The sequence below is a fragment of the Phaethon lepturus genome, unplaced genomic scaffold (assembly GCF_000687285.1).
Source record: "Phaethon lepturus isolate BGI_N335 unplaced genomic scaffold, ASM68728v1 scaffold6522, whole genome shotgun sequence".
NCBI lineage: Eukaryota > Metazoa > Chordata > Aves > Phaethontiformes > Phaethontidae > Phaethon > Phaethon lepturus.
The window spans coordinates 9,190-31,999 of record NW_010524002.1 but is presented as its reverse complement, the minus strand read 5'-3'; the positions used below and the strand labels follow the sequence as shown (position 1 = coordinate 31,999).

At 36.8% G+C, this 22,810-nt stretch overlaps 1 protein-coding gene across 1 annotated transcript in view; it reads right to left on the bottom strand.

The window, feature by feature from the left end:
- Positions 1 to 2,515: 2,515 nt before the first annotated feature.
- The window catches only part of NCAPG (non-SMC condensin I complex, subunit G), a 29,356-nt gene continuing 9,061 nt past the window's right edge, over positions 2,516 to 22,810 (bottom strand). Inside the window, exons 8-21 of the mRNA XM_010282299.1 lie at positions 20,879 to 21,019; positions 19,786 to 19,909; positions 17,892 to 17,981; positions 17,565 to 17,744; positions 16,996 to 17,106; positions 14,972 to 15,091; positions 13,213 to 13,449; positions 12,702 to 12,883; positions 9,764 to 9,938; positions 9,161 to 9,322; positions 8,143 to 8,314; positions 3,969 to 4,061; positions 3,450 to 3,528; positions 2,516 to 2,642 (exon numbers count right to left, since the gene is read on the bottom strand). Coding sequence (XP_010280601.1) covers positions 2,516 to 2,642; positions 3,450 to 3,528; positions 3,969 to 4,061; positions 8,143 to 8,314; positions 9,161 to 9,322; positions 9,764 to 9,938; positions 12,702 to 12,883; positions 13,213 to 13,449; positions 14,972 to 15,091; positions 16,996 to 17,106; positions 17,565 to 17,744; positions 17,892 to 17,981; positions 19,786 to 19,909; positions 20,879 to 21,019 — 1,993 coding nt within the window. The remainder of the gene's footprint in view (positions 2,643 to 3,449; positions 3,529 to 3,968; positions 4,062 to 8,142; positions 8,315 to 9,160; positions 9,323 to 9,763; positions 9,939 to 12,701; positions 12,884 to 13,212; positions 13,450 to 14,971; positions 15,092 to 16,995; positions 17,107 to 17,564; positions 17,745 to 17,891; positions 17,982 to 19,785; positions 19,910 to 20,878; positions 21,020 to 22,810) is intronic.

The window sequence follows — 22,810 nt, the reverse complement described above, 5'->3', positions numbered from 1 at the left end:
CAAAAGATGAAGTAATTTTGCATGAGCATACACCAACAGGGAGCCAGGCAGGGGAAGAGCCCAGAGGGGCTGGAAATTACATGCCAGCTGCTGGTCAAAGTTTCTAGCCTGGAAGAGGACCACATGGTAATTCAGGGACCTCAGGAGGTTGGTAGCCTTACAGTCTGCTCTAAGGTAGGCCAGCTGTGAGGCTGTTCAGGACTTTATTCAGCCAGGTCTCAAAAACCTCCTGGGACACAGCCTGCACAGCCTCTCCAGGCAACCTATTCCAACTGTTCACAACCTGTTCCACTGCTGCCTTCTCATTAAGTTCTAGTCTGAGTTTCAACTTATGCCCATTATTTTTTGTCCTCCCATCATTTGCAATAAAGAGCCTGGTTCCATCTCCTCAACAGACTCCTTGTAGGTAAAATGGGGGTCCTCCCAACACCCACAGGCTGAACAAGCCCAGCTCCCTCAGCCTCTCCCCACAGGGCAAGCACTCCAGCCCCCCAACCAGCTTGGAGGCTCCACTGAACTCACTCCACTGTGTCAGTGTCTCTCTTCTACTAATACACACCAGCACAGCCATATCCAAAGCAGAGAGGTCCACTGACTGAGAGCTGACTTCAGGGAAGTGTGATCTTTTCAGTACAGCATTCCAAAGAGATGCCAGAGACAGAACCTGCATGGGTGGCAAGGTACAAGAGAACAACAAGAAGGCAAAACTGAAGGTCTTCAGTTTATTCAGGAAGGCATTCCTAGAGAAGACTTCATAAATTTTTATTGATCCTGCTTTTGCTAGAAACTCAATCAAAAGAGTGGACTAGGAGCAGTTGGTTGAAGTTTGCTCTTCTGTTCATGGCATAAGAACAAGCCACTCACAAGAGCAAGGGTGAGAGAGTAACTGAAGTAATTAAAAAAGAACAACTAAACTTTAAAAGCACAAGAGAAGCTCTGATTGACAATCAGAAATACAATAATCAGGAAATACATACTTCACCCTTTTGAACTATGTTCAGGCAGCATTCAAGGGGACAGATACTGTCTCTGATCTCAAGTGGCTGCATGTCTGCAAACTCACACTAGAACACAAGTTGGCAATTTGAAGAAAAGAATTATCAAAAGAGGGAGCTCAGGACTTCAAAATTCTGTTTAAAATGATGAATAAAAATAATTCATCACAGTTACATAAGCTTCAGAACAGCAAATATCAGCAGAAAAGTGTGTCATGGCATTTTGTGGTTTGACAAGTTTCCAACAAAAACTGGAAGGGAGGAAAAGCAACACAATCCTGTCTGTTTTCTATATGCAAGCTTGAAAATAGCATAATAGTTTGGGCACTACACTTTGGGAACGCTATTTTTCACTTGTGTCCCTACGCCATTTCTGAGAATTACCACTATTATTATTTCCAGTGTATTTACCTATTTTAAATACAAGTTCCTTAGAAAGCTGCATTTGGCATCAGTAGTTGAGATGTGCATGTCAAGCAATCAACATGAGTTTTATCCGAGTGCCTTGGAAATTATCTATATCATAGCAAAAGACAGACATGATTGACAGAGTGTTTCCAAACCAAAAAAAATAGCATTTCCAGAGTGAATCTGCTCAGCTACCAGTGACTACTACTTGCCATTTAAAGTTAATCTTTTACTGTGTCTCAAACTCCTGACTATTCCTGGATATGCCATTAGAAAAAGGTTTGTGAACTTCAAAGCTACAAAGAATCACAATTGTATGCCACTTCAAAATGACAGTACACAAACCTTATGAAGTATTTCATTTTTTGTCCTTTCTGTACTTAAGTATTCCTTTCCTTATTGGATCTTATTTTGTACCACAAATATTTTTATGCTTTTCTAAAAGCACATTACTGATTTTATATAACAAGGTAAAGATCAGTAGCAGACTTTGAGGCTTAATTTTAGGCTTAAAATTGATTTGTAAAATCAATTTTACCATTTCAACGTTATTTAAAATAAAAGTGGACACATACCTGCAGGAAGCAGAATTCACAATTAAGATTAATTCTGTTTTATGTTAACATCAACAATAAAACCTGGTCAGCAGATACAGAGGCCAATAAATGAAGAAAGTAGGGGCATTAAAGGTAGGTACATTCAAAATTGCTGCCATCACAAGCAACCACTCCAGGTCACAAAATCTCTCTGAATAATGTTAAATACCAAAACAACCTTAACTATTAAGTACTTACCACCAACAGCAATTTTTATTTGCAGATAGAAGGTATTCTTCTCTATAAAGCAAAATAAATCCAATTTAAAAATCCAAGTTTTGTTCAGGTAATATTTTAATATGGTTTTATTACATTAGTGATGGATTTCATATCGGGAAAAATCATCAAAAGCATCTACTTAAAAGAAGTTAAAAGCTCCTAGAAAAATCTAGAATTATACATGATCATACTATAAAAAGAGTTAAATATGACTAACAACAGAGAAAAAAAAAAAATCTTATTTTTCAAGTCTGATGTTAAGTACCAACATTAGCAAAGGACGCTCTCCTTTTGTCTTCATTGATCTGCTTCCCTATTCAAAAGTCTTGAAAGATTCATTCTTGTTTTTTCAAGTGCCACTGTTTTTGCTCGTCTTGAAGGCCTTGAACTTGGCATTGGGACCGATTCTGGAATTTCATCACCACTGAAATGTAAAATATTTTAAAGTAAGGCCAAAAACACTATGCAAACTGAAGAGGTTTTATATTAACAAACTTGAAACATGGTCTTAAAGAGCAAAAGTACTTGGTAACAATAATAAACATTTTCTTTTTGAGAAAAAGGTATTAACATTTTCCAAGTGATAGAGCAGTAAAGATAACTAAGTGTTAGCACTTGCAAAATAAGCAAAACCCCCAAAAGATTAGGTGGTATCAAGGTAAACACACCAAACAGGCAAAAGGGAATGATTGACCCTGGTCACTCTAAAGTCTGTGGATTACTTGCTTGAGAAAGTGTGAGCACAGTTGAAAATTACAAAGATTATGTCATTTTAATGCCTACATCCTATAAGATCATAAGGGAAGGAATACACTGTGTATATACCCTTATCAGTCATTTCTAGAAGCTTATCAACTACATGTTGAAAAACAAGCAACAAAAGTGTGGAGGGGGAAAGAATTTAAATAAAAAATTGGATTCCTTCACAGAACAATTATTAAAAAAACAGAAAAAGGGATCGGAAGAAGAGTAATAATGTAAGCCAAAAAAAAAAAATTAACTTTTGTCAGCTCAAATGTGTCATAACTCCACACACAAAAGGTAGGTTAAAAAAAAGTTACAGGCTCTTAGGCAATGATAATAAAACGTGAAGCTGTCAAACCTGCTATTGTTTCAAAAGTACTAGTTCAAAGAAAATTTTTTTTCTTAAGTATTTATCTGTGTATTAGGAATACAGAGTATTATTCTATAGAGAATAGAGAATATTATTGGTGGAGAGAAAAGGATTTACCTTTCACTACTGCATATTACAGTTGTGCCAGTTTTTCTCCTGCTCACAGGCCTCTCTTCTGCCGCAGCTTTCCGTTGTCCTAAGTATAAGCAAAAGCCTCTTTTTGTATCACAACACCATTTCTTTTCTTAAACTAGTTTTCTATCTTTCTTCAGTGTTTGATGTCGCATTGAAACATATAAATATTCAGAATGTGGTGACAAAATGAAAGCAACAAGAAAAAACCTGCAATGTACCACGGCTCCCATGAACACCCGTATGTTACTGTAAATGACTGTGGCCAAATTATCTTGAAATCCTGTACTCTGACTTTTTAAATTCTGTGCCGTTGGGAGAGGCTAACGGCACAAAAATTTCCACAAAACAGACTATTTTAATCTTTTAACAAATAAAATTTTAAAAACTACAATGGAGTATGAAGAATGAATGGTTTTTATAGCTGTATGTTCACAAAAAGTTAGTGTGAAATTATTTTCTTAAAAACAACTAGTATTTTAGCCAGAAAAACCTAGTGCATACCTTTGCCAGCTTTGTTTCTTGTGGATTTCAATTTTGTAGTTGCTTTACTTTTAACTTCATTAACTGGAGTATGAAGAGCATCTTTTTTATTTTCTGTTAAACAGAATACCACAGGCAGAAGTCACAGATAATGAACTCTGAATTAATCTTAAGTACCAATTTAAAATTTTGGCTGTTACAAAAAAGCCACACAATTTTAACTCCACTTTTTCCATAAACTAGAAATTAGGTAAAAAGGCTACAAGGGAGCTTGAAACATCGCTCAGCTATAACCCTGCACCAGCATAGGTCAGTCACATGTAAATTATTCCTAACAATTATTTAGCCCCTTCCATGATGTCTTAATTCAAGCAAGTGGGGCAGAAGACCAGCTCCTCATGGAGCTCAAAAGGAAAAAGAAGTTGTATGATCTCTGGAAGCGAGGTCAGGCTTTGCAGGAAGATTAGGGTGCCATGGTTCATATATGCAGGGAGGAAAATACAAAAGGCCAAAGCTATATTAGAGTTGAAACTGGCCAGTGTTGTGTCAGATAACTTTTTAAAGTCTGTTAATAGCAAGAGGAGGTCTAAAGAAAACATTGGACCAATACTTGTTGAAGATGGTCACCTGGCTAATCGGGATGAAGAAAAAGTGGAGGCATTCCATGCTTTTTTCCTCAGTCAATACTGATGGACCTCAGGCTGCCTGAGTCCAAGGACCACAGGTGTGGGAACAGTGACTTTCCATTTGAGAACACTGAAATTGTAAGGGACCAGTTGTGTCAGCTGAATGTCCATAAGCTGAATATGAGCCTGCAGTGTGCCCAGGTGGCCAAGAAGGCCAACAGCATCCTGGCCTATATCAGAAATAGTGTGACCAGCAGGACAAGGGAAGTGATCATGCCCCTGTACTCAGCACTGGTGAGGCCATACCTTGAATACAGTGTTCAGTTTTGGACCACTCACTACAAGGGAGACGCTGAGGTGCTGGAGCGTGTCCAAAGAAGGGCAACGAAGCTGGTGAGGGGTCTGGAGAACAAGTCTTATGAAGAGCAGCTGAGGGAACTGGGGTTGTTTAGCCTGGAAAAAAGGAGGCTGAGGGGAGACCTTATGGCTCTCTTAACTACCTGAAAGGAGGTTGTAGCGAGTCTCTGTAGGTGTCAGTCTTCTCCTGAATAACAAGGGTTAGGACAAGAGGAAATGGCCTCAAGTTGCACCGGGGGAGTTAGATTGGACATTAGGAAAAATTTCTTCACTAAAAGGTTTGTCAAGTATTGGAACAGGCTGCCCAGGCAAGTGGTTCAGTCATCATCCCAGAGGTATTTAAAAGACATGTAGACGTGGTGCTTAGGGACATGGTTTAGTGTTGGACTTGGCAGTGTCAGGTTTACAGTTGGACTCAATGATCTCAAGGGTCTTTTCCAACCTAAACAATTCTATGTTTCCAAGCTCATGGGGCCTGAGGGGATTAATCTCAATACTGAAGGAGCTAGTGGATGTTATGGCAGGACCCCCCTCGATCATCTACCAAAGGTCTTGGGCATCTGGGGAGGTCCCTGCTGACTGGAAGCTAGCCAGTGTCATTCCAATTTACAAGAAGCGTGTGAGGGAAGACCCTGGAAACTACAGACCTGTTAGTCTAACCTCAGTTCCTGGAAAAAAATATGGAGAAGGTTATACCGGGTACTATTGAAAGGCATTTAAAGAATAATGCAATCATCAGGCACAGCAAACACGGGTTCACAAAGTGAAAATCCTGTTTAACTAATCTGATATCCTTCCATGATAAGGTCACCTGCCGAGTGGACGAAGGGAAGGCGGTAGATACAGTTTTTCTGGATTTTAGTAAGGCTTTTTATAATGGATGAGCAGATTCGTGGCACGCTGGGTGAAGAACGGGCTGAAGGACAAAGCTCAAAGGGTTGTAGTGAATGGGGCTACATCTGGCTAGTGACCAGTCACCAGCAGTATTTCTCAGGGTTCAGTTGTAGGGCCTGTTCTGTTCAATACATCTATCAATAATCTGGAAGCAGCAGTTGAATGCACTGTTAGCAAGTTTGCATGACGATACTTAACTAAGAAGTGCTGTTGACTCTCTTGAGGGACAAGATCTAGACAGATTGGAGCATTGGGCAATGATTAATGGCATGAAATTTAACAAGACCAAATGCCAGATGCTGCACCCAGGACAGAGCAACACTGGGCACAAGTATAAACTGGGAGAGGAGTGGCTGGAGAGGAGCCCTGCAGAAAGGGATCTGGAGGTGCTAGTCAACAGCAGGCTCAATCTGAGTCAGCAGTGTGCCCTGGCAGCCAACAGGGGAAACTGTGTCCTGGGATGAATTTGACCAGCTGGTCAAGATAGGTGATTGTCTTGCTGTGTTCAGCATTTGGTGCAGCCTCACCCTGACTACTGTGTGTAGTTCTGTGCCCCATAATTTAAGAAGGATGTTGAGGTACTCAAATACATTCAGAGATAGGCAAAGCAGCTGGTGAAAGGACTGGAAGGAATGCCCTATGAGTAGTGGCTAAGGGCTTTGGCTTTGTCTACTTTGGAGAAAAAGGAGACTGAGAGGTTGACCTCTTTGCTCTCTACAGCTTTCTGAGGATGGGCAGTGAAGAAGGAGGTGCTGATCTCTTCTCACTGGTATCCAGTGATAGGACATGTGGGAACAGTTCAAAGCTGTGCCAGGAGGGTGTTAGACTGGGCATTAGGGAGCATTTCTTTACAGACAGGGTTGTCAAACACTGGAACAGGCTTCCTAGAGGTGGGTGATGCCCCAAGCCTGTCAGTGTTTAAGAGGCATTTGGACAATGCCCTTAACAACATGCTTTAACTTTCCGTCAGCCCTGAAGTGGTCAGGCAGTCAGACTAGATGATTGTTGTAGGTACCTTTCAACTGAAATAGTGTATTGTAGTCTTATAATTTCTAACAATTTTAGGACATCTTTCTTCAGCAAACTGTTATAGCTAGGAAGCTTTTTTTCCTAACGTCAAATCCAGATCTCCTTTGCAGCAATTGAAGGACAAAAATAGGGTCTGTTGCCCTTTTTGCTCACAGCTATCATTTACAAGTTTGAAGTAGTAAATGCTGCTTTATTTTTAATGATCCCAAATGTATTTGGAAAGGGGTGGGAAGAAGGGAAGGGAACAATACTTTTCTCCTACAGCCTGCTTTTAAAAAGTACTCAGAAGTCTTCTTTCATGAGAAATTCATAGTAATGAGCATTATCAGATTTTAGCAGAAATCAGCACAACTATTTTCTCAAAAGCATAATTCCAACTTCCCATTCAATAAATATTTGAAAACATAGAAGATACTAAAAAATTAAAGTATTTGACACTTCCAGAAACAGATTAAAGCCCTGAAATAATCCACTAGAAAATACGAGAATTATTAAAAGCAATGTTAAAAGAAAACGTGATCTCCTTAAAACAGTTACAGGTCAGTATCTTTGCTTTACAGTTGCAAGCAAACCTAAACAAGTTTCATCCAATTGCTTTTCTGCTGAGAAAACGTCACACTTTCTGTGGCACCAGCACAATGTACACTGCTAAGGCACATGCAGCTGCATAAGCTGTGCAAGCCGTGGCAAGTCTTCCAGCTACTTCAAATTCAAGCTCTTAAACAGCAATAAAACCAAATCTGGCTCCAACATATGAGCTTGTAACAAGGACAGATCAGTGTCAACACTGAAGATATTGGCTATATACTGCTATAATACAGTCTGGAAGAAGGACAGGCATGGTAACTCCAAAGACTAAACCCCAAAAAGTACTTGTTTCTTCTTCCAAGTTAGTGAGCTACATTCTAAAGATGAATTAGTTGGCACTAGTATTCACTCAGCACATGAGTGTGCCAAAAAGCTTAAAAAAAAAAAAGGCAGCCCATTTTAATACTTGTCTTTGTTAGCAGAAAGAGCTGCAGGGCAGGGCAGAACTTAAGACTCAAAATACAGCATACTAGAGTAACATGGAGAATAAGATGACACCGAATCTGATTAAAAAGCAGTAAAAAAATGGAAAATAGATCAGTACAAATATTTAAGCTGTTTCCATATTTACTAGATGTTACCTTTTCTCATTTTTTCAGAAATGAGATTGATTTACTGAAGGAAAACTAAAACTTATTTTCATACACATCTAAACAAGTCAGTTGTATTCCTACTACTAAGCTACACCTCTTCTGAATTACCTTCTTCGTTTTGATTAGTATTTTCAGATAATGTGGTATCAGTTTCCTGTGTCCTTTCAGAGAGGCCTGTTTCCTCAGTCCTTTCAGAGTGGCCTTTGCCCACATTAGGATCTTTGGTCAAGTTCATCTTGATCTTCTCAATAGCTCTTTGACACAGTTTATCTTTCACTTTCTGGAGAAGAGAAATTTAACATTAAGTGCTACTTAATTTTACAACTATTTCTTTTATCCATTACATTTACCCTCTAATAGGATTAGTTACATTTACTGTGACATGAAAATGATTAGTCAAGTTCAAAGGAGAAACACTTTCTCCATCAACACCAGGCACTGAAACCCTGAAATACTCTTTTTTTTTTTTTTTTTTAAAAGGAAACCAAAAAAACCTTAAAGCAACTGAACCTTTCCAGCTGAGTCCTGGAGCACAGCTACCTCTGGATGATATGCCCATAGTGATTCAGCATGCTCTTCAACATATCTATATACCATTGCCTTTCCCTGTCACACACCCAAATTTTACTTTATTTCTTCTTAATGAAAGCATCAATCTAAAAACTTTCACATCACTCTTTTAGTCACTTCTCACTTCATCTTAAATCAAGCACCCTTGTCATGTTGCCTAATTATCTTACAGTTACATCATAAGTTTAGGCGTAAAATTTCAGCTGTTATTTATTAACTAAAGATAAGCCATCCAAACTGCAAAAGACTTAATACTGAATCTTATTTTAACCAAAAAAAATTAATTACATCACAGTTATCAAAAGAACTCACTGTACTGAAATGTATCAAGTTGGGCACACCGTTTCATACTGGTTTTACACTCTATGGTAGTTGAAATATGTAAATTATACAGTGATATCAGCTCAGATTTTTGTAAATGACTCAAAAATTAGTTTTCAAAGACTGGTTAAAAGAGAAATTCCAGTCACATTGTCATAGTAAACAAAAGGCACTTCATTTTTAAGCGTTAGATTGCTAATAATTAAAAAAAAAATCCATGTTATTTATGTACTACCTCTAGAATTTCATTGAGCAGAACAAGAAGATTCTCTGTGGAAGAACTACTGAGTTCTAGTGAATTTAAAGCTTTTGCATAAATACGAACATCCGGTGCAGTTGGGTCCATCAGGATTTCATTGCAAATTTTCATTGCTAAACTATCATGCACTGTTAAGTCCTGTAAAGAAAAGAAATCAAATAATTGTAAATTTCACTGGTAACTATTTACAAAAGTCAGCAATGAGATCATTTTGATTTAAGTAGCTAATGACTAATTTTACATAGTAAACATTTTCTTAAAATACAGTATTTTGAATACATACACCAACTGATTTTTATAAATATTTTCCCCAGTATAGACAATTAGGAATGGTACAAGTTCCTACCAGCATTTTTTAATTGTAAGAGGGAGGGGAACTTGGGGGATGGGCAGGGCACGAAAGGCAGCGGTGAAGGGAGGTCAAGCTAGAAGATTTCATTACCCAAACAGTCTCTCATTTAATCCAGCTTCTGACACTAGGAATCTCAGAGAGGCCCAGACAGCTAGCAGTCAGTGAATAGAGCCAGTTCTTAATCTCTAGACATAAATATTGCTTTCCTCCAGTTTAACACACTGTACCTGATAGTCCTGAGACTTTTTAGACTGAGGTTTCAGTCCGCTTGGTCTGGTCAGGTCCACTAACAGTTCAGAAACATTACTGATATCTATTTCAGCCAAAGGTGAAGTTGCAGGCGCATTTAACAGTGTTTGCAGAGTTGGAAGGTAAGCTTCTTCAAAGCATTCCTGGTTAGACCTGTATCGAGTCAAATGTTAGTAACATAATGAGACAAAGTTAAACCTTAATTCACCTCTAAATTTTCTCCTCTATGATGAAAGTTCACAGACCCATTACAACACATCAGTCAAAGCAAAGTGGGAGCAGCCACACTGGTAGAGACAGCCAGCAGGATCAAGACATCAAAACTGCTTCACAGAACCAATTTCTTTTAAGTTCTAGCACATAGTATTTTTAGTAAGTTTTAAGTAACAGTTCCTGCCTCTGAACAGTTTGAAAGTTCATCCTTCCTGAAAGCCTAACTGATACACATAGGCATATTCTTTATTACAGGACAGAAATACATTTCTCTGAATCTTTTATTTAGATGAATCTGTCTTCTGCTCATTCCTCCTTCCAGCTAGCATTTTTCTTTGGGGATACTTTTCATTGTGTAAGAAAGCAAGGAAGCCTGGTTAAAAAAAAAAATGCAGTGGTTAACAAGATTTTTGGAAGAAATACTTGTACTTTCTTTTCTCAGAAGAGTTAATAACTCCTGCCAAGCAAGCCTAAAAATTATGTTGCACTTGGTTCTGCAGCAAGTTGTGCAAAAGCATAGTTCCACAAGACCGGTCAAAACAATTTAAAAGGTAAGGTATGGAAAAAGGTACTAGTTGGTGAAGTGAAGCCTTTTTTGTTTTTGATATTTGTTAAGCTCCTATTTGAACCCAAATAACTACAGGAGAAAACCAAGAAAGTAAATAATTTTAAAAAAGCAGATTGTTTGCTGGTGGATTATTGAGCCAAATCAGCTAACCAAAAGACTTTTTCAGGACTAAAACTGGGGCAAGAAAGAATGGAAGCAAGAACTCTCCCTTTCAGTGGCTTTACAGCTTTAGATTGGCTCAAGCATAACTGAAGTGTCATTCAGATTATTTCCTGTAAATTTAAAAAAAATAAATAAATAGTCTAGTAGCATACAGGCACAAGGCAGAACTTTCTCCTCTTCAGCTGCCAGAGAGTTTATTACTCTTTAAGAAAACATTCCATGAATAAGAATTGGTCACTGGTTACAGGATCCTGTCCCTATTACTAGCATGCCATGCCACTCTACTGACATGACAGAATATTTCTACAAGTCAGCATTTTTATTCCTCACACAGAGTTCAAATATTTAATTTCAAAAAGTAAGCCTCTTGCATATATCTTTGACCAGATGGAGAGGTTAACAGAACACCCAGAAAACAAATGGAATTTTAAAATTCGGTGAGATCAGTACCAAAATTAGTTAAGAACCTCAGCCAAATCTCATTCATCACATGAGTTTTTTTCTGAATGGCAATTTTGCAGACAGTTCTGAATTATGCCTGGTAATTAATAATTCTATTCTGAAAATACAGTAGCAGTAAGCAAAGACCTTCAGTTACCAATCACACAATGATTCATCTTAAAAATGAACCGTTTGTGATCCAGAATGCAGATGTTTTGAGACAGAAAATCAATGAGGCTTCCTAACTAAACAGAGATGCCAAACCAATGAGCCAGACTAAGATTTAGTATTTTTTCTCTACTGATTTTTCTAATTTTTGCTTAAAGCATACACCATGTTTTTCTTTCCAAGAAAAAGGTCATCTATGAGGTCCAAGAAGGAGTTGCCTCATTTGCAAATGATTTTGAAATACAGAGAATTACTCAGGTGGGCAATCATTAGAATTCAACTCATAATAATAAAAAAGAGAAAGATTCCCAGGGTCAGGAGACAACATTCACAGGCAAAAATTTATCAATGTTAAAAGCTTTAATTCATGACTCAATATCAGAGATACTAGAAGCATATGAGATTAGTTTTTCTGCTACTTACTTTCAAAAGTAGGGAAACACCCATTCTGAAGGAGACTGGGTATTTCTATCTCTGTATTTTTTTGACAACAGCAAAAATACATTTGTTTTGGTTTTTTTTTTTCCTCTCCAAACCAATTCCCCCTTGAACTACTCCTCTTAATGTGGAAACTTATAGGCTACAAAAAATGTAAGTCAATTTGTTTTGGAAAAATAGGTAAGGTAATATATAATTCTTAATCATCAAAAAAAGCAGATAAAAACTCAGCTAGTTCAGACTGGCTAAAGCTACTAGCAACAACCAAAAAGTTAAACATTTTTTCTTTTCATCAAGTGAAAGGAGATGAGAATTACTATTTAAGCTCCTATCCCCTTACATAAGCTCTCTACCACCTTTGTCCACTACCAAGAGTTTGAATCTGCTGTGAATTTGGATTTGAGTATTCTTTGGTTAAAAACAAAAAACAACAAAAATAAAAGCAAACAAAAAAACCCACCAAAAAAAAAAAACAACCCACACACAACACAAAAAGCCCAAACCACAACCAATCAGCCTGCTGCTTTGATATCTGCTGGGCACCAATTATTTTCTTTTGAAGCATTCCTGCTAGCTACTTTTTAGTGACACTTCAAAGTCTACCTATAGTGCTCAACAGCATAAATAAGTAAAGCACATCTTTTTAGATTAATCTTTTATTCTGTATCTTGAAGAACAGTTTCAATTATAAGCTTAGGAAAGAAAAAAGTGAAAGGCCACAGGGGTAAGAGGGAACTAATGGAAAGTCTTCAGAATAGTCACAGGTTGAGATTATGTATGTCCAAAAGTAATATGCATAAGAGGCTGAACTAGACCTTTAGGTCTAATTTGCATTTGTGCAATTTCTACTTCTGCAAGATCAAAAAGGGTTCCTAAAGCTGCTAGACCAATGTATGTGTTCACATAATAATTTACAAAGGCCATACCTATTTGCATAAGCAAATAAAGGGAAGAAAACTCCCAGACAGTGTCTAAGCCGAGTATCCTCTTCGGTCACAGGATTATACCACAACAAAACAAGACGAGAAAGAAGCTTGGCACTAATCAGCCTCCCAGAGAACATCAGTTTGGCTATGCCTTCTGCAGCTTCTGTCCTAAGTTCTGAAAACTTAAGAAAGAACAGAACATATACACAACACACCAACCACAGTGCTTTTCACTAATACTTTATAATAAATAGTCTACATCCTATTTTGCCAAGCAATTCCGTACATTCTCGTATTTGCACCTGCACAGAATTCAAAGCTAGCTCAATAGTAACGTTAGTCTCTATCAGGGTCACAGTTGTGGTTATTTTCTAGGACAACTATTTTAACATTAAACCATTAATTTCAATTACATATCATGTAATGTTCACATGCAAACTAATGGGATGGTAAATCTTCTGCAAAAATAGTTTTAAAACAAAACTAAGGCAAATTTTATAGTATTTCTTACCTCACTGTCTAAGAAACTGGAAAGAAGTTGCAGGAGGCTGTGAACCGTAGCAGCCTCTTCTTCGTCCTCTATTGTTTTACTTACTTCCTCACTATTTTCAGTTCCAACATGTGCATTATCACTTTGAGAGTCATTGCCTCTTCTGGCTTTAAACGGCTCAATCCCAAACAGCATTAGTTGATCAAAGATTGCCTTTAAAGCACTGAGCTTTACCTTCATATTATCTATTTGTAAAACCTAGGTTTAATAAAGAAAATACATACATCATCTTACAGTAGACTACTGATGTTAACATTAAGCATAATAAGATTTTTTGCTTTAATAAAATTTTTTCATTTGAGAAACTTTTTATAATACTTGGGACAAATGTCAGACTTTAGGAAGGTGTGATATGAGTTTAAATCTGAATTTAGAAGACAGTCTAAGAAAGAATTTATCAAGTCATCTGTGCAATTTCCATTACATCAAGTCAACTGAATTTCACTCACAGAGTGAACATGCATGTGAGAAATGTAAATTTTATTGTTGAACATCTAAACAGACATTGGACAAACAGAAAGTCTATTTGCCTGTAGAAGCTCCATAGTGCTAGGCACTACAAAAAAAAACGTAAGATAATCTCTGCTCTGAAATACCGTGTAGCATAATTAAAATAAACAGTATGTAAAAAGACAGCAGGGAACAAGACAGTAAAAAAAGTCAAAGCTGCATAGGTTGCTATATGTATTATAGTTCAAATTAACATTCAAATAAAACCATACATAGTGCGTTAGCCCAGAGGTCCTAGATGTGTTCAGCCCAATACCCTGCTTTTGATGGCAGCCTACGCAAAGAATATGAGGTTTAGTACCTACAGAAATTAATTACTTAAGTCTAAACTCTAAGCTGCTAAAACAACTTAAATCCTCTCTAAACAAAACAAACTGATTTTTAATGAGATCTGCTCAAAGGCAGATTAAAAACAATAGGATTTGCTAACTTTTTAGGAACCTAAAGTTCTTCTGCTATAGTGACTGACAGCTCTATCACCTTGTCTGAGCGGAGCACATCACCTCAACACCTGCTGTCAGTTTTCTTGAATGTGTACATGAACACACTCTTAATAAAGCATGATGGCCACCTACACTTGTGTCAAAGCCAGGGTCTAAAAAGTTAACAAGAGCATCATCTTTCATGTAATTAGCTCAGCATTAGAACATTTAACACCAAGGTGGGAGTCGTGGGTATTATGGCATCCAACATGTTCCATATCCATAGGTGTTTGGCCATGCTATTATTTCTTGGTTTGAATATTGCTTTAGATCACAGGTTAAGTACGTAATAGAAATGTAAAGACAATCAGAGTCACATTTTTAGTCTGGTTTCCCAAGGAAGGAAGGCTTACAGAATCCTACAGCTTCTCTTTTCTACATTAACAACATGAATATATGGCTGATTTCATCCAGATTTGGAAAAGACAGTGAGACCTTACAGATAAAGAATTCCTACAGACTTTCAAGACAACAGGTGACCTTACAAAGGAAAGGCATGCTAGTCTCAAGATACAGTATAAGCTTGAATATTATTAAACATGAGAAAAATCTACATGAAACCACCCTCTCCAGATCCAGATCTTTAGGAAATCAGGAATCACTGGTTCTCAAGTAACATAACTGTGTTGAATAGCTTATTATAGATACTACTTACACAATACTACACATACTATATTTATTTCCTTAGTCACACAGACCATCATTCCATTTCCCATCAGACATTTTACCTGTAACAGCAATGCAAGCTGTTGTCGGGCAAATTCTTTGTTTTGAAGAGCACAGCAACCCAAACACAGAACTGCCATATTTCTCACAGCTGGATGGACATTAGTTACGCCAGGAAGTATCTGGAAATAATAGTATTAGACTTTATAGATGAAATACATGAATTAAAAATAAAAAACTGACTACTAAAATATGCTTACCCTTAAACTAAAAATAATTTTAGTTTGATATAGGATTGAACAGTGGTAACTACTATATACTCTGTTTATCTAGTATACTGTTTGAAATCAACAATAAAACAACAGCAAAAGTCACATCAATGTTTTGCTTTGTGTTTGTTTTTAATAAATATTTGTTTCCAAACAAAATTGAGTTGACCACTCATTGTGAAATAACAAAAAGCACAAAAAACCTACACATTTCTTCATAAGACATTAGCATTCTTGCAGAGAAACAATACCCACTTCCAAGTTACAAAATACAGATGCCACTTTCATGAACTTGGAATAGTTTTGAGAAGACAATGGGAAAAATCCACACAAAAGAAAAGCCAGAGTAGATACAGGGTGAATGCTCCAACGGGATCATTTTATATTTTTCTATTTACTAAAGAGTTCAAGTTTAAACAACAAATAAGATATCCCTGTTCATGTAATGTTGTTCCTGCCGGATTTTCACACAATACAAAAGCAGGATCTTAGAAAAAGGGAATAAACAACAAATGTGAAAATTAAAGACCTAAGAAACAGTTTCTGGGGGACACATCAACACTAATTAGGATTTCTAAAAATACTTTATACATCTGAAAGAAATCAGGTGTGGTTCCACTACATTTAAGATAGTCTAAATAGGGTTTGTAGTTTTCTTTGCAGTTTGAATTCTAAGAATGCCCATACTCAGTCATCTAGCCCATTGTCTCGTTATCAGAAAAGATCAAAACCAAATTCCGATAAAGTATTACATAAACAGACTAAGTAGATACTTCCCAATACTTCTTGTCAAGGTCACAACAATTTGCAGCTGAGAGACACCAGAGCTAGGAACAGCCTCCCACAACAATTTGCAGCTGAGAGACACCAGAGCTGGGAGGCTGTTCCTATCTACCTAATCATTCCTTATTTATTTTTCTTGAATTTGCTCAGTCTGCCTTGAAATTTATGCAAGTGTTGACCATGCACACATCCTGTGACACAGAATTCCACAGATTACATATTACGTGAAGAATCACCTCATTTAATTTGTTTTGAGCTTGCTAGTTGCTAGCTTTATGGGGTGATCAACCAATCCTTTTCAGTTTTCTCCGTAACGCTCAGGTCTTATGACTTCTGACCTCTCTCAGACCCTACCCCTAAATCCTCTCTTCACCAGTTTTCTGTTCAGTCATTCTTCATACAGAAGCCATTCCATACTTTTCCTTGCTGCCCTTCTCTTGACTACTTCAGAAAACTGAGACGGGTCAGAGGGAATCGCCCCCAAACATCTTTCCTTGGACATGGAAGGGATGCAAAGAAAGGTCTATATGAGTTCCAGTCACTCCTAGATGAAAAGCTTGTGACTAGCTTAAACCCACAAACAAACAAAAAACCACACCACACCAAAACCAAAACAAAACCAGCAGCAACAACAAAATACCCTTAAAGTTCTCTAGTAGACATTTCATAACTGGCTGATGGAAAACCCAATTCAAGTACAAGCAAGAGTGGCAAGCAGATGCCTAAGTACCACATTTGGCACAGCATAACTCAGCCCTGTCCAATGCTGTCATACGTTAGTCAAATATTTACCATATTCCTGTTTTATTTTAGTATCTGACACAAACAGTTCTGGCATAGGCACTCAGAACAGTGTATCCGGATTGCACCTCCAAGACACTAGGTTCTGGGAAGGCTTAAAAGCACCAGACACAGCACTACAGATACAGCAAAAGTCGTTGTGAAATAATCACAAACCATCCTGCCAGCACGTAAGGGCCAACTATGATGTATCCATTTTTATTATAATGTAAGCAGTATTTATTCCTACATACCAGAGATTCAATGATTTCATTAATGGTTGGACCAATTCCTTTAGAAAGGGACATGATCTTCAGAAGCTCATAACACATTGTCAGACATTTCAACAGTGTTTCAGGATCATTCTTCAAGTGGGTCAGGGAAAAGAGAAAAAGGTTATTGATACAAATGGTAGCTGTGATAAGGAGAATGGGGACATTAATCATAATTTTTCCCTACCCAAATAAACATTTCCTGTCCACTACACATTTGTTGTGCAAGAACATTAATCAAAATCTGTTTATAAACAATGATAAAAAGAGAATCAGGTTCATGTTTTCAGTTATTTAGGAGTAAAAGCAGTAAAAACAAGACCCTTTCAGAATTCTGTAGTTACTAAAAGACAAGAGCAGTTTAACTGCAATCCATTTTTCGCTAGAGCATACCATCAGCTTCTATACATGCAGAAGAATACCAGTACCATAAATGTTCATTTTCAATTCTAAAAACTTAGACTCACGGTCAAACTACACTTTCTTCTAAAACTATGAATAAACATCAAAACATAACCAGCACTTGGGAATATAGGAAGGGAAAGAGAGACCTTCTCCACACGCATTTCTTTAATTTCAGGCTGCTCTGCTTCTTTCATCAGATCATTTTTCATGTGTTCCAACTCAGCTATTTCATCTTTTAATACTGATGCTCTATTAAAATCCTGCAGAGTAATGCATTCTCCCAAAGCTTCTTTTGCTTCAAGAAGTTTCACTTTTATTTCAGCCAACTGAAATAAAAAGAAAGTACAATCCCATAACCTTCATGATATTAGCCAACAAAACACTATTGACGCTAGCCAATAATACACTACTATACAAAACTTAGATGGATATGCTTAAAAAAATATTTTTCTTGTTAATTAAAATCTGCTTACCTTAAGCTCTCGCCTTCTTATTTCAGCACCATCAACAGGCTGGTCGACTGTAGTAATGGGCTCACGAAGTTCTGATATAATTTCTGCAATCTATTGTTACAAACAGCATATTAGTGCCATTAATTTTAGCTCAGATGTCAGATACTAAGCACTTTTCCAAATTTAAAATACCATCCTTCTGAAAAAATATTACACTTCTGTGCAGTTTTCCTTAACAGCCAATTCACCACAAATAAATCGTCCATTTAACAATACATAGTCTAACCATGAAAGCCTAGTGTTTTCTACCATTTACCTAGGTAAGCGAGAAAATAGAAGACTCTACATCCATGAATAAGTTAGCAGTTTCTGTGCCAACAGTTCACAGGCACCATCTCCTACAGGGCTGAACACATGCTTTAAAAAGAATTACCAGTAACAAGAGTAAGGTTTTTCATCTGTTACTACTTCAATCCAATTACAACTAAGAACACTATCATTTTAAGGCCTAAGCCACCATATTTAGTATAAGCAGCCACATAAGTAATTTAATTTCAACTCAGATACATGCATAGAACTAGAAGCAGAACTAGGCTGAGAGTTTTTGCATTGGTTAAGGTTTTTCTTTAAAGTCAGACCCATTAGGTCAATAAAAAATGGACATGAAACATGAAGAGAACTGAAGACTGAATGAGACAGGACAGTCTTAATTTTGTTTGCCTTGTATCAGAACACCTCAGTTTAACTCCCTCTCATGATGCATCCAAATCAACAGAATGTACTGAATCAAGTGTATTTCACTAAGATAATAGAAATAATAGAAATGCACACATTTACTATTACTATTGTACTATAATGCTAAGATTACCATAGTTCTTCCACTGTAAGCATGTAACAAACCTATATCCTAGGATTGCAGTTTTCCGAAAGTGGTCTCTGTCCTTAAGTCCCAGGTTCATTTAAAACATTTGAGCAAAACCAAGGGTCCATTTTTCAGGGGTCAAGTTTAAATAATTATGCTGTATGTAAAGATTGTACTATATAAAATATTTTTCTTATAAGGGCTTTTAGTACCCATCTCAACTAAAAGACACGGACCTGCTGGAGCAGGTCCAGAGGAGGGCCATCAAAATGATCAGCGGATGGAACACCTCTCCTATGAGGACAGGCTGAGAGAGTTGGGGGTGTTCAGCCTGGAGAAGAGAAAGCTCCAGAGAGACCTTATTGCAGCCTTCCAGTACTTCAAGGAGGCTTTCTTATGAGAAAGATGGGGACAGACTTTTTAGCAGGGCCTGTTGAGATAGGACAAGGGGTAATGGTTTTAAACCAAAGGAGGGTAGGTTCAGACTAGATACAAGGAAGGAATTTTTCACAATGATGGTGGTGAGACACTGGCACAGGTTGCCCAGAGAGATGGTAGATGCCTCATCCCTGGGAACATTCCAGGTCAGGTTGGATGGGGCTCTGAGCAACCTGATCTAGTTGAAGATGTCCCTGCACATTGCAGGGGGGTTGGACTAGAGGGCCTTTCAAGGTCCTTTCCAACCCAAACTATTCTATAATTCTATGAAAAGGAGGGAAGAGAAATCTGAAACCTAAAAATGTACATTAGCCTGACTTCGAATGTTCTAGTCAAAACTGTTTGGATCTAATATGACAAATTATTTTGAAACAGGCTGTAATACTTTGCTAATTGGAAAATTAAATTTACAACACCAGCCAAATGCTCTAAAGATCTTTAGAAAACCACAGCAGCTATGCTAATTAAAAAAAAAAGGGGGTGGCAAAGCATAAATGCTTTTCCAAACTAAAAGTATTTTAATTCCTGATATTTCTGTTACAAAGCTTCGTAAAGGCTGTTTGATATACAGGGAAGGCAGAGCCTAGAAAACCATGAGCCTTTAGAATTACTTACAATTTGAATCCTTCTGTCATCGTCCTTAACAATACCAAGTAATCTTTCTACAAGTAGAGGTATAAGGGCTGTTGAAGTTGCAGGTAGAATGAGAATCTTTTGTAAAGTAACTAACAGATGCTTCCTGCATTAAAAAGCAAAAACACCAATCTGTTTGCTTATTCCAGAAAATGGAAGACTTCTGTAAGAGTTAATACTTTACCTACTTTGAGTTAGTTTGATGAAGAGTTTATAATACATTATAAGAAAAACTTCTCTATAGCCATATTAGCTGCTGAATACATTTTCTTACTTAGCAATGTTCGTCTTTTGCTGTTTTCACCTCATTTCTCTTGATTAGAAAATGATTCATTTTTTAATCAGGTGTCACTACTGTCCAGTGAAAGGTCATACCAGCAGAAAACAGGCAGAGTATCAATACTGTAGAAGTTATCTGGCTGGAAACTAAAACAAATTACAAGTTAAACTATCCTGCCAGTCTAGCATTACATATAATGCATTCCACTGAGGGTTTGAAATTATTGCTGTGTTTGTACTAACTGCAATTTTTCATAAAATGCCTGTGATGGTATGAACTTCCAAATTTATTCTCTCTTATTACTTCACATCAAAAGGCTGTTCAAATTATAGGAATGACTCAGTTTACACAGTCCAATTCAGCTTGGCATCTTAGACATATGTAACCTTTTAGGCCTTAGCAGGCTGGGCTTAAAAAGTTAAGAAACGCACAGGCTACTTACAAGAAGTCATCTGCTAAGTAGTGATCCATTTGTCTCCTTTTATTTTTTATGTACTATGTTCCAAATGAACAGTCTTGTCACTTCATAATCTCAAGAATATGTTATGAAAACAAATGAATTTGTTCTCCCCAGTGTTGTATCTGTGTTAAAACTTTTTCCATAAAAGCAAGCAGATGATATTTGGCACACTTTTGGGAACAATTCCATTAGAGAGGCCCTGCCTTTTTTTCCAGAGACCATTAGAACTGTATTTTGTCTGTCTGATCAGGTTACTTTCCCAACAGAGACTCTATGCCTGTTCACAGGCACAAGTGCCACACGCTTAATAACACAAATTTTATCTTTAAGTTTACCTTCCTCCCTCTTCCGTGGTATCCATGCAGCCTATGATAAGAATCAGTTGCTGGCCTATAAATTCTTTTGTCATCAGGTTTTCAAAACAAGTAAAGTCTTCTTTTTGTTCTTCACTAAGAACTGGCATATTTTGAAGGTAACTGAATCCAAATAGAACAGATATAATTACATGAAGAATCATTGGTGGAAAGAGTAAAAAAAAGTCACCACACAACACACCACCAAAAAAATCAAACACTCCCTGCAAAAACCTGTCGTGTAGAAACAAGTGGCTATTCTAGTTACAAACCTTAAGAATTAATGTTTGTATTCTCCTTCGCATAGATTAATAGTTCCAGAAAGTTATTTATACCCAATAATGTACAGTTTAAAAATCATGCACATCGTTAAAAAAAAATCCCTTGTTTGAGAATGCAGAACAGTAAGAAACAGAAAGTGACAAGATATACTTATACATGTGATGTCATTTCTGCACCGCTGCATAAAGGCAGTATCTAAGGAATACATATATACATGTACCATTTTTCACATATACAACTAGTATTGTTCTGCATATTTAGGTTCTATATTCTTCTACATGTTCAGAAGTATTATATTGTCCACAAGACACAATACAAGAAAATAATTAAAGCGTGCAGTGAATTTTAAATTCTTTATCCGATCAAGTATGCCATCACAGAAAGACAACAATCTGTTGTCAGATACTCAGCCACATAGTTTGGAAAGTGTAATCTGTTTGTTCAGTTTCTTTATTTTTCTAGAGACATTGTTTTTTTTATCAAAGTTTTATCTATGAATGAGAGCATGCATATTCAGAAAATCTGGAGAGAAACTTCTTGTGTTCGAAATTCAATACTGAATATAACGTAATATATAAAATTCAAATACTGATACAAGCTGTAAAAAGATGCTTATTTTTACCACAGCTTTGCAGATACTTTTCAGCAACAGCTCATTAAATTTAGAAAATTTTTAAAATTTCTTCAAAGTTAGGACAAAACAAAAACTTCGCATGTAGCTGCTACTTAATAGCATCTGAAATTACAACAACGTAGGCAGCTGTTTCTGATCCTTTAACAATAATATAACCTGCACCAAATAAGAGTGAAATATCTAAATGAAGCTTACAGTCCTGCACTTTTTCTTAAGTATCAATGACTTGCAGTTTCTTGCTCCTCCTAACCATACTCTCACAGTGCAAATAAAGACTCTGATTGTACAATCGCAAATCTTACCTGAAACAACTGGTGGCACAGGTCACCAATGACTAGTTTAACAGTTGGTACTACAAACAGGTACTAGTAAACTTAATTGATCTTACTCAGCCTCTTCCTGAAGGGGAAGATAATTGAAGGCGTTTTGAGTAAGATCAGATGGAAAAACTAAAATGTTTTTTTTGGGAGAACAAACATTTTCTGGACTCTTAAATTAATTATGAAAGAATAAAATTACACCTACCACATTGAATCCGCATTTCAAAATTTAGGAAGCACAGATGCTTCATTTATTAAATATTTATGAAACATGTTAGCATATTCTACATTGAAAAGTAGCAATTATTTCTATAAGTACTACAAGTATACTACACCCACTGAAGCAAGAAAAGAATATGCATATTTTTAATTGGAAACATCTATCAAAACAATGCATTTTCAACAGATCTGTTTTATAACCCTTTCAGGAAGCTTACATTTTGCAAGTACAATACTTCAGATAAGATTTCTCAGCATTCTCCATGCTCACAAACAAATTCTGTTCAAATTTTATATGAAGACTAAAGTATCCAGCTGAAACAAAAAAATTTACCTTTCTTCACTTGGGTAAAAAGTTTGACTTAACAAAACATTCATTGTTTAACCCTCATTAAATATTCTCTAATTGGCTCATTTAGCAGCTCTGTCATTGCCTTAAAACATATGTTTTTGGGAAGC